At 45.8% G+C, this 12,879-nt stretch overlaps 1 protein-coding gene across 1 annotated transcript in view; it reads left to right on the top strand.

The window, feature by feature from the left end:
* LOC122399792 (lachesin-like) overlaps nucleotides 1-12,327 on the top strand; it is a 139,485-nt gene extending 127,158 nt beyond the window's left edge. Inside the window, exon 10 of the mRNA XM_043400754.1 lies at nucleotides 12,218-12,327. Coding sequence (XP_043256689.1) covers nucleotides 12,218-12,327 — 110 coding nt within the window. The remainder of the gene's footprint in view (nucleotides 1-12,217) is intronic.
* The last annotated feature ends 552 nt before the right edge of the window (nucleotides 12,328-12,879 follow it).

Here is a 12,879-nt window from a genome sequence, read left to right as displayed (position 1 = left end):
ATATTCCAAATACGTGGAACGGAACGGAACGCAATTGCGGAATATTCGAAAATAATGTTAACAAGTTTATAGACGTACTTACTTATATTCCAATAATGGATAAGAGAAAAATCAAATTTCTATCACTATCGCGAGGTATTGCACTTTTGATGAAAATAATCATGGGAACCGATAAATTCCACAACGAATAAATAGCAACGGTCACTATACATAATCTTTTTGCGATCGTCGAATGGAAGGTCGTGTTACTGCTGCGTTAACGGGGGGGGATTGGGAAAACAAAAGAAAAATGGTGATCACTGATACGGTTCCCTTTGTTTGGAAACAGATTTCGCGGGTCCGCGGTACTGTTCGGTTTTTATTTGGGATTTCACGTATGGTCGTATATCAGCGAGTAAATTCTCGTCGAAACGTCCGAAATGTAATTGTTCCCCGAATCGCGAAAACTGTTACGGTAATTTCGTAGGTTTTGTCCAGGCTGAAAATTCTATAACCGGAAGAAGAATGAACAGCTATAAAGTAAGCAGGTTAAACGGGGAAAGTGAGTTTGAAAAATGTGAAAAAATGTCGGTAAAAGAATAGTGCAGCGGAAACGGTATAAAATTCGAATAAGTTGACGACGCGAGACGTAGAATTTCCTGAATGAAATGAAGTTAAATTTGATTGTTTCGCGAATGAAACGAAAGGCAACGGTGGTCGGCTCGAGGTATGTTCGTTTGAGGAAAACCGCGAGGGAAAATCCGTAGTTTCGCGGTCGAGTCGAAAGGCCCGAATTCTCCGGCATTCGACACCGGCTGAGATTAACAAGAAGCACCCGTTGGCATGGCTTGGCGTGGCTCGGCGTGGCGTGGCGTGGCGTGGCGTAGTCGGGGAGGGCCAGGCCGGTTCTGAGCCAAGTATTTGCGCGTAGGAGTGCGCGGTTTAATCTCAATTTCCAGAGCTCGGTGTTAAAGACACGCCGGCTGACGAGCAGTAAATAGCTAGTGCTCGGCCCGGATGCATCCCCGTTGCAACTCTCTTTTCCAGGGCGTCGCGTCGTTCGGACTTTTCTTACGCGCTTACCCTCGTCTTCGGGGATAAGACGAGGGTTAGCTCGAGCGAATCGTGTTGGGCCATCTTTCGCTACCACCTCGCCACCTCGTTGCCCCCTGAATTTTCTTCTAACGCGCGGTATATTTCTACAGCGAGGCTGCCGTTCCCTCCGTCTTTCTATTTTCTTATTAATCTACAGAGAAGTTTCTCTGCCCTGATTTCTTCGCCGCGCCAGTCTCGACGTTATCCTTTTTAATACGCCTGACCATGCTGTTCTAGTCGTTTAATCAACTCTTCTGGACGTTTCGATGTCGCGATAAATTCTAAACGGTTTTCCATCGACGAACCGAACCACGGCACTGCATCGCACCGCTCCACACCTCATCAAATCGCACCGAACTGACCAGAGAAAGTTTCTAATCCTTCGACATCCCACAGGACCACACAGTCTGCTTCTAAACTCACGCTTCCTGAACAGTTAATCACGGGGACTTGGCGAACAACTAATGCCCCGTTAAGTGGAAGCTTGCTGTCGAAGCACATTCCTTCTAGCGGAAACCAATTAGCTCGTATAGTTTTTTTTTTTTTTAAACTGAAACAAAAACTGTTAACGGAGAAAAAATCATCTCTGCTCGATCGAAGAATCTCCAACCACGCTTCAACAGTTATAACGTCGATATGAAATTCTCCAGTTATTCGATATCGATCATCGATTATCGTGACGCGGACCAGGAAACAAGATTCGTACGGGAAAAGAAGAAAAAACGGTACCTGTTGCTCGATAGGGTTATCGAGTAACACGTAGATGGATATTTCGCGGCGCAAGATTGTGCGGAATCGAATACAATAGTCGTGCAATCGATAGCTAATACGACGGTGAATATTTTTAAGAACGACAACGCGACGATTCGTACAAGGATGTTGTCGAGCTGTCGTTAAAAACCGACATTCGTTCGTAAGAACGGGGGTTATCGTTAATAAATGTTCGATAAAAATACAACTCGTCGCGTTGTTTGAGGATTGCCTGTGAAAATCGATCGAGCAGGCCGATCGTCGTCGACTATTATCAGAAATTTTTTAGCTCAACAGCTGTCACGTTATAATGCGCAAGAAGCACAGAATACACCTGTTGCGCGCGGCCATCGATAGACCTATCGAGAAGCTTATTAAAAAGCGACGACTCTACCAACGAATCGAGAACAATCGATAACGATTAAAATTCATCCGCTCCCTGTTGGAAACATTTTCGGAAGAACGTATTTACGAGGATCCAGGCGGAATAAATTGTTATTGTTAAAGGCTCGATCGACGTTTAGTGGAATTTTATCGCGTTCGAGGAAAGAATGTGCCAGGAAGGAGCAGTACAGAGGGAAACGTACGATTCCTAGTTTGTCTCGAGCGGTCTCGAGTTCCGTTTTTCCCGAGCCAGATACTCGAGCCAGACAAACCGACAAAAACGTTAATACGAATGTTTCGTTGCATCTGTTACCGTGTGTCTCGTGTCGCAACCTTGCTTCCTATGGAATTATGTTTAACAAGGGTAGAAGCAGGACAGCGCGGCGTGCTTAGACTTTCGTGGATTTTCTTTGTCATTATTTTTCGCACGGTAAAACGCACCGTGCGACAGAGCGCAAAGAAAATTCGTTTTGCAAACGATGTTCGTAAAAACGAATGCTGCGATCTCGTCGAGAACGACCCACGACGTATAAACAAATTCCTTGCTTAGATCGGATTTACCATTCTATTAGAAAATTGTCGCTCGAATTATGGAGACGTTCGAGGATAAAAATTAAAGCATTTCGGCCAAGACTTTAAAGGTTAGAAATACCTGTAATCTCGAGCATAACGAAGACAGAACGTTTCTCGAGGTTGGAACCTTTTCTTAAAATTTAAGCCGTTGCTGATCAGGAGCTTTTAGTTTCGAACCTTTTAACCGGTGCATCTTAAGCGAAAGCTATACCAGTTTTACTAGGAAGACGTTAAAAGTTGTCTTTGCTATTCCTATTACTGAATTATTTGGTCGCTTTAAACGAGTAAAATGGTCCGAGCAGCGAGTAACTTGTTTCGAAAATAACGTACGGGGAGTGTAAGTTGGCGGCTCGGAAACGCTCGCGCGTTACAAAACGAAAACACACATGGTACGCGTGTACGTGGATATATCGTACGTCTTGCTCGTCGGTCGATCTGTCTGGTGGTAGAAAACTTGAGCGAGAAACGTTTTCGAAGCTTCCTTTCCCCCGACCTTAAGCTTAACACGCCGTAAGCCGCGCACCGTGGATATATCGCGGTTTCTGGGGTCCCTAGCCCCTGGCCCCTAGCTCGCCCTAGCTTCCCTCACCCCTCACCCGTAGCCTCGACGCCTCGACGCCTCGACGCCTCGACGCTATCCGTATCCATAAAGAATGTAAGCTTCCAGGAAGATTCGCAGGGTATCTTCCCCCCTGGCGCAATAACGGTGACTCTTGGGATCCAAAATTTTCATGCATACGATATAAAGTATAAACGACGACTTCATCATCCCCATGCCAGGCCACGCCACGCCACGCCACGCCACGCCACGCCACGCCACGGTCTCCTTCTTCGTTTTCTTTTCCGCTCTCTTACGCTCTCTTACGGTCTCTTGCGCTCTCTGGTGCTCCATCCTCGATCCTTTTGCTCCTGGCAGGATACGGGGAGGAGAGAGGCAAGCGGGACGATTTCGATTTTTCGGTTGTCTCGCAGTTTCAGCTGGTACACAACCACTCTCTGGTTTGTTCCGTTTGAATATGCCATATAAAGGAAATATGCGACGATCCGGAGGAAATCGAGAGAGGAAAGTACATATCGGGCCGGGGTAAATGTAGTAGAAAACCGTACGAAGAAGGTTATTTTTCTGTTTTTCCGGAGAGCTGGACTTTTCACAGGTTCGGCCGAGCAACGGACATTCCAACAAAAGGAATACCGAGTGGTGCATTGGACCATTGGCGGTTTGATTTCTCGAATTACGGCGAAAGCGAGACCCAGCGTTGCTTCCAAGATCGCGCCTGCCCGCTTCCGTTCTCCTTTGTTTCGTACTTAAAATTCCCGACAACCGCGACACTTTTCTCCTCTCTATTTTCAGAAAATTCTTCTTTGAGAAGGACTTTACGAAGGAAATGCCCGTTTCCGACACCAGAAATTGCTTTACCGAAACTGTCAAGAATACATAAATGGAAAGAATTTTAGCAACAAGATCGCTGGACAAAGAATGTTGTCGGCCAGCCTACGGTACTCGCGTAGAATATATGTACATAGCAAAATGAAATTTCTCGAGACCGGGTTTCATCGATTGGTCGAGCCACACGCAGCCAGACAACCACGAAACCTTAGATCCAAGGTAACGGTAAAATTTCGTCGCGCCGCTGCTCCGCCGTTTCCTGTTCTGTCGAGAAACGACTGTTTACGGTAACGAGAACGATTTCGGTCTATAAACTCGGCCAGCAGCGTGCTTACGGAGGGCCAAGTGGGTCTGAAACGACCGGGCACGCGTCTCGTTTGGCTAAAAAGTGATAATTGGTGCCAGCAGCCCCGTGTTCCCTTCGAGGATAGTATCGCGATGATAGTCGATAAAAGGTTTGTTGAAACGACCCTGAACGATATGTGGGTTCGATACGTGGCTTTGTTCGAACCTATCGCGCTATTCTCTCGATCATATTATTAAAAAGCACCAGACTGCGAGATAGGGTGGCTAGAAGCTGAACCGAACCAACTAAGAGATAACCAGCAGACGCGGATGGTTCCGGCCGCGTTGCGGTTTAACAGCTGCGAGCTGCGAACAGCAGAGAGCAACCCGGTTTTAGCGACAATCTAAGAGACTTTGACCGCCGAGCAGGTTTGCGCCAGACCGTTAGAAGCATGGCCCAAGGCGTTCCTCGATAAATTTGATGAAAAAGTTTTGCTCGGCAACGGGATAACCTGGGGCGCGACGCCGCTTCCAACCAGAGAACGATACCTTTCTCGAATTTTCTGTCACCGAGCTTGATAACGACGTTTCGAGCCGTGAAAAGCTTAAACGTCCTCCTCTCTTTTTATCCGTATCGAAAAGAGCGCGTCTGTGACCGACTCTGGCCCTGTTTGCTTCGCTTTGACGTTTGCGACTCGACGACCCGAATTCAACCACCACCACGACCACGACGACCACGACGACGACGACGACGACGACGACGACGACGACACCCAGTGTGCACGGAAATGGTTGGAATTTTTACGCGAAAATTGCAAGAAACTAATGCGTACCGTAGTACCTATCGAGACATTTGGGACTCGAATCGAGCTCGTCTATTCGTGCAAAAGAAATTCAACTTGTTCTCGAGATACATTTCTATCGGGAGTCAGATTACTCGAGTATTGCAGTTAATAGTTAGTCTATTAAATTGTTGAAACAGATTGAATCAAATGCAAAAACTCGTGTTCGTTGTTTGAAAGTTTGTCCAGCAACAGGCAAAAAGTACCGTGTACAGCGAGCCCAAAATCAGACACGGCGATGCGTTGATTAAAATGGAATTAATTAAAGTTTCTATTCGATAGGTTCGGTAGGTTGCGTGTCGTTAGCAGAGTCGATCAGAGTGCACGCGCGGTTCACGATAAATAAACAATTTTCGGCCAGGCAATGGACGAGCCGCGTGTTATTGCACGGAATTCCATTAGCGAACGACAAAAAGGAAACCAAGATAACGCTGACAAACTTGGTCGATCGTTACGCGATTGGAATTTCAATATTTTGCGGATCGATTATCGGCTCGCTGGTGACCAACTCCTATTCGTCGACCTACGACGCGACGCGACGCGACGCATCAGCATCGGCATCGGCATCGGCATCGGCATCGGCATCGGCATCGGGTCCTAAATTATAGGGAATTACAGAGTTACGCCCAACATCCGTGAAATATTGACGTTTCAATCTTGATAGATAATCGAAACCATAAAGCAGCTAACGTCGATTCGATCGTAACGAACCGTAGGCAATATTTTTAGAACGAGGCAATCGTTGGTTGGAACTCGGTTCCCGGTGTATATTCTAGTAATTCTGAAAGATGCACCGTTTGTGTACCATCAGCGGTGCAAATCGATAGTCGTTCGAGCTATCGGTTTAAACGTAATTCTATTCTATCCTAATGGTTTGAAAAAGTGCAATTTAAATGATAATTACGCGCATAGATCGAACGCGAAATGTTATTTCTCGATGAACCGTTCGAGCAAACGTTTTAATTATACAAGAGCAAAGAATAACCGATCGATCGACCTTCGCCTTTCCGTTTCTTCTTCCAGCTTGGCTTTTTCTTGGCCATTTTTTCTCCCGTGTCTGTTGTTCGAGTTCAAGTGTTACAGCTCCGAGTTTTTCAGCGGCCTGTTTCGACGCTCGGCTGCTGCTGGTCCCTGCTCGGCCATTTCCAGCGACCCTCCATCCCTCTATCCTTTCTCGCGCGTTACGCTCGCCTCGGTCCTCCAGCGAGCGCTTAATTCGGTAAATTGTCAGCCGGTGAACGGTATGCTAATGTCCTTACTTGCCGAAGCCGGTCCCAGGCCACGGAAACTTCTCCAGACGACCTTGTTTGCAACGTACAGCCAGCCTCGCTACGTGACTCCTTTAAACCCGTTCGGTGCTCCACTGCCTAACCCAGACCTAACCCGATGCAACGCGATAACGTTATAACAGAGAAATAAAGAAAATTTGATGGGCCAACCGATCGGAACGACCACCAGGACGCGACGATTCGGAGCAACGGGAAACTCTCAAGAGAGCGCGATCTCGTTTAAACGTAGCGTCGAGACTAGAACGTAGAAACGTTCGGCGTCGAGAGTTGCTTAAAAAACTGAAGCCGAGAGAATTTAGCCCGGCGAGGCGCGGAACGAAAATTCGCTTGGTTGCACTCGCAGCGGGAAGTCGCCGAAAAAGCGGCAGAGGATCAGAGAAGACGCGTATTCTTGGAGCGCTGTTGGCCAGGCCAGGCCAGGCCAGGCCAGGCCAGGGCAGAACAGGACAGGGGGCGAGGGCGTTTTACTCGGTCCGCCGCGCAACGCCAGGGGGGTTGCTCGAGTGCTTCCACACCGCAAAAGTCCCACTCCGCGAACAGTCGCGGCGTGAAACGAGCCTCGCGTTCTACGCCCTCTCATCCCCGTTTCGGCCGTTTCCGAGGCCGCTCTTCACAACCGGTGCGGTGGCTGGATTCCAGTTTATCCCCAACAGGCCGGAAAAATCTTCTTGCCTTTTCAAATCCCTGCGTTCCTCTCTCTCTGCTTTCCTTCTTCTCGCAAAGTACCGATCAAGTGGCACGTCGCAACAGAAACGCTTCTCGACGATTTTACGGCCTCGAAACTCTCTGCCTGCCTTCCTTCCTGCTTCCGTCGAAACATGACGAGAACCGAGACGAACAGAGGAAACAGCCGCTTTCTTCCGTAATTCGATTCATCGTATAATTACTATCGTTACAGTTGATCGTACTTGTGAAAGTTGTTTCGCATAGAAAAGAGCCGTTCCTTTCTTCGAAATTCCCCGAGACGGAAATGGTCTCGCCGCAATGGAGAAAAATACTTTTATCAAATGAACCAAGAAGACCGAATACGCGTCGCAGATAATAAAACGTCGTTTCTCGCCAGCGTAATTTCCCAGTCATATTTTTCCCAGCAAAATGAACAGGAGGAGGGAGGGGGGAGGGGCGGCCTGGTCCCTAATATCGTTCCAAAGAAATCTCTGTCTCGAAAAAGTACGCCAACTCGACTCGTACAGGTAAGAGAAACGGGTACGCGACAGAGAGAAACGGCTAAACAGGACACGCGAAGGGTAAAAACGAAGCTCGAGGAACTCGTCCGAAGGTAATTTCCTCGCGAGGAATAAAAGGGTCAACCAAGGTTCTTTCTCCCCAGAGTTCCCGTGATCCTGGTCTCCGGGCACGTAATATACGCGTCGACCAACTAAAAAAGCCCCTGTACAAATGCCGCGTTTAGCCCACGACGTGTATACCTACCGAGAACCGGAAAGGGGATACCGTTGATAAATGAATGCGTGCCCGATACGTGACAAACAACATCCATTCTTTTACGAGGGAAAGACCAAAGACACCTTCGGGATATGCCGAAAAGACCAAGCTCGAGCCTTGGCCGTTTCTAACGTAGTCGTCCCACGGTTATGGAGGAAACATCAATGGCTTCGTAATTCCATGCGTGCTAAATTTCTATTACCCTTCACTCTATAAACTCGCTCGTGTTATCCAACATTCTTACATACCAAAACTTGATTTTCTTCCGGAAAAATCCGTCTCGTTTTTTTTTCTTTGGCAACAAATTTCCCTGCATCGAGAAGAGTGATGAGGAAAATTGTGCTGACTCGATCGCTGCCGATAGCGTCTGCGGCCATTAAAACAACACCACGTTACAAGTAACTTCAGACGTCGCAAATTGCATGTGCCGCAACTACCGAGGTACTTTCGAGAGATCAACCTCCCTTCTTCGTCCCTCTTTCTCTCTCTTCTCACTCACTGATACGCGCGCGCGCGCATACACCCACACACACTGTCTATCTATCTATTATATCTATCCAGCTATGTATCAATCTATCTGTCGCTGATATATAACCGATAACTCGATAACCTTCTTATTCCCTTCGACCTCATTTTCCGCGCTCGTCGAACGTTATAACTGGCCTCGTCTTGTCTCTTAAAGCTGACGGAGCGACAACCATTTTTCGGCAAATATAAACGCGCCCATTTTTCCGATTAAAAATCGTAACTGACTTTGAAAATACCTTTGTTATCGGTCTGTAGATTGTTTCTTCTTCAACGATATCTCCAACGATACGAGCTTCGGCCCTAGCTCCCAACATATTTTAATTTAGTTTAATTTTATCTTATTTTATTTTATTTTATTTAATTTATATAAAATTTAGTAGGTGAAGAAATATTTTGGTGAAATTGAAAAATTTCAAATCATTGTAAAAAAATTATTATTGGTTGCAGGAATCAATTACAATCATTTTTGGTCAATAGACATACCCCCGAAATCCTAACCAGTTTCGAGAAAAAAATTCCTTACCGCAAATCTAATGTCTGACCAATCGTTTAGACGTTTTACTGCGTGCGGATCTTTAAAACGTCATAACTTCTGAACGGATCGATGGATTTTAAAGTTTAAAAAAGCAAATAACGCGTATTTTAATGGAGAATATGTAGAAATTATAAAAATATTGAAAAAGTTGTTCCTTGACCCCGTAAAGTTAGAAAAACCCCATAAAAGTGGTCCAATTTTCAAACAGCCATAACTCTTACAACAGTGAATGGATTTCAATGAAACTTTTTTCTAAAGTAGAGCTCATGGGTACCTACGAAAAAGTATTAGACAATTTTTCTGTAGGGCGTCAAACAAAATTACTAAAAATGGAAAACGAATATTTATGAAAAATCGACAGGGGGTAGGTGCCTAAATTTTTCGACGAAAAAAGAAATGTTCAAATCGTTCTGGAAAAATTATTCTCGGTTGCGGGGGTCAATTACAATCATTTTTGGTGAATACACATACACCCGAAATCCTACCCACTTTCGAGAAAAAAATTCGAGAAGGGTCAAATTTTTCGACAAAATTAAAACATTTCAAATCGTTTTGAAAAAATTATCTTTAGTTGCAGGAGTTAATTACAATCATTTTTAGTCAATAGACATACCCCCGAAATCCTACTCTGTTTCGAGAAAAAAATTCCTTACCGAAAATCTAATGTCTGACCATTCGTTTAGACGTTCTACTGAAATTTCGTGCGGATCTTTAAAACGTCATAACTTCTGAACGGATCGAAGGATTTTAAAGTTTAAAAAAGCAAATAACGCGTATTTTAATGGAGAATATGTAGAAATTATAAAAATATTGAAAAAGTTGTTCCTTGACCTCGTAAAGTGGAAAAACCGTTTCATTAAAAAACATTGATGGAAGAATATGCCGTCAACATGTCGAAATAAATATATAAATACAGATATGCGAATGCATTTTTCGATCGGAGAGTCGGTGGTGGTTCCTGTCGGTGACTGTCGATATCGTAGCCTGGCATTAAAATTCACCGTGACGCTTTCCGATTTCGCGAGAACCTTCCGGTCGATGTCGCCTCTGTATCTCAGCGGTGCGCATCAAGTTTACGTCGTCGGCGTCGGCGTCGGCTTCGGCGGCAGCGTCGTCGTCGCGAAGCATGTTACTTTGGATTCGCGAACGAGCCGTCGGACATGTGTTATGAAAAATACATAATTCGAGCGGAAGCAAAATGCCAATAAATACGTAGATCGTATCGGAGCTGGGTCGGTATATTTCAGGACGCGACCCGGCCATGGTCACACATGCCACGGGCCATTTTATTTCGCGATATAACGCTTGACTCCTCGTCGTTCTTACGGCTTGACATATTGGTCGCGATAGCGAGTAATCCGTAACACCAGCAGCTTCTATTCGCGATAAGAGCCCCGGCAGAGTCCTCTTTCTCTCCTTTCTCGTCTCTCGAGCCGCGTTACTTTTTCCTTCGTGTTGGTTTATTTGTCTCTATGCTCTTGCACAATTTCCATCCATTTCTATCCTCTCCTCCCTTTGGATCTCTCTTATTTAGTTTTATTCTCTCCTCGAACTCGATGCTTTCCCCATTTCGTCTATTTGTGCTTTTCGTTTCGTCTATTTGTCCTCACTCTTTGTTCCCTTACCTTGCCGGCCGGCCTCCCTCTTCCGCAGACGAGCTTGCTCGATCCCGCCGCGAGGAACGAGCGCAATATATTTTTCAGACGCGAAACTCGCTGCGCGATTCGCGAATAGAACACGCCACGCGAAACGGAGAACGACGTGATGCAGATGGAGCATAAATCAGACCGGGATGCAAATAAAGATCTTACCGGGGTCTTTGTGCGAAAGGGTGCCGCGCGCTATCGTGTCGGCCGGCATCCAATTTGACATTTTTCATCGCCGGATAACCGATATACGCGAGACGATTTGTAATTTCGTTCATCGAGCCGAAGGAAAGAGCCGAAAGAGCCGAAAGACCGCGCACGAGCGAGCGAGCGAGCGAGCCGATCATCCCAACACTCGATGAATCTGCTTGACGTTATTTGCCCGATATATTTCCCTCTGCCGATACACGGGACCTTGGATTATTTATAACTCTATTTTCCTATACACGACTGATCGCAAAATACGTAGTCACGGCGTAATAATTTACTGCTGCAATCTTTGAATATCGTTACCGGTTTATTTATTCCGGAAACTTTCCACTATTCGATCGAAACTATTATAACGATTTATTTGCTCGTACCGAGACCCGTACCCAACGAGACCGATTACTCGTCTTTGTTAATAATTTTTAACGCGTTTGTAAGAAACAATGAGAAGGAAGAGAAGGAAGAAGGTTTTGTCGAAAGCAGATGTTTGCTAGGCAATAAAGTTTTTGATGCGACGTTAACGGTAAAGAAAAGACTTGATCGATGTATCGAGCAATGGTGTATGTACTAGTAGGAAAAGCAACGAGATCTTTGCCGTAGCTCGAGCAAGCTTTAGATCAGAGAGAGCGTAAAAGGGAACACCCGTGGGACTTTGGACGAAAAGTTCCGCTTGAAACTCTGCTCTCGCTTCTACGAGTTTTCCTCGACAAGTTTTAGCCGGAACGTTCCACGTATGCTGCTGGTACGCCAAGTATTTCGAAAATGTGCTCTCTTAAATGTTAATCTAAATTCTGAACGTTGCGCGAAACTTTTATCGAGGACGCTTTTAAAAAATAAAAGTGGAAAATGTTGGAATATAAACAAGATCGACTCTCGTTCGTTGGTTGGTTGGTTCTAGAGCGTAGCCGAACAGAAAGACGAGAGACTCGAAATAAAGTGGCGCGTATTTGTTCGTAAACGCGGATACGATGGTTGGTACGGTCTTTCTTTCTACAGAGAATGTATGGACATGTGTATTAAAATAATGTTGGACCAAGGAATTGACTGTTTAGAGCTCGTATTTTTCCAGCTCGAGGAATCTAACGCGTGGTATGTAGTCGTCGCGCGTCGTGTCGGGTCGAAAGCACGTTCTTGCTCTGGCACCCAACTCCACATAGACACACATACGCGTACGCGATGCGTAATTTTATCCTGGAATAGCGTAGCACTTAGGGTTGCGGATACATAAGACAGAGGCAGCCCGGAGTAACGTGGAAAATGCATTTCTGTTCCAGGAAGCGCGTACATCATCAGGTGGAGCGCCCCGCAGCTGATGGTGGTGGCGGTGCAGTACATCCTTACGGGGCCCTATATGCCCCCGTATGTGCCCCAGACGGCGAATTAGGACACGGTCCGCGAGAAACGTGGCCCGTGTTCGCCTAGAACATTTTCTCGCGACCTGCGTACCGTTGCATTCTCCGCTCGTTTCCCTGCGGAGCCGCATTCGAACGTACTACCATGTACCATCAAAGTGCATTCTTAGTACGTAGTGTATCAAACGCCAGATACATTATTAACAGGAACAGATTCAAGGTATCTTCCCTTTTTATTACGATTGCTAACGGGATTAGCAGTTTTTTACGTTTTAGGACAATTTTACTCTTAAAGAGTCTCGCTCGGTCTGTGTTCGCGTGACTTTCGTACGAAATTCCGATTGATGATTCACAGGATGCATTAGCGGAAACAGATGAAATTATTTCTCGAGCCCCGGTGTGTATACCTTTAATTGGATTGTTAATCGCAATCGAACATTAATTAGCGTAATTGAATTACGTATCGGCTGCCATTGGATTACGGGCTTAATTAGCGTCAGATATTTATTGTGAAGCGAATTATCTTGGTGAATTATTTGTGGCAAGTAATGATGTATGAACGGTGTACTCCCCGTGCTAGAAGC

Source organism: Colletes gigas, unplaced genomic scaffold, assembly GCF_013123115.1.
Source record: "Colletes gigas isolate AHSC1104 unplaced genomic scaffold, ASM1312311v1 Colletes_gigas_Sc00015, whole genome shotgun sequence".
Lineage (NCBI taxonomy): Eukaryota > Metazoa > Arthropoda > Insecta > Hymenoptera > Colletidae > Colletes > Colletes gigas.
This window is presented reverse-complemented; position numbering and strand designations above follow the sequence as displayed.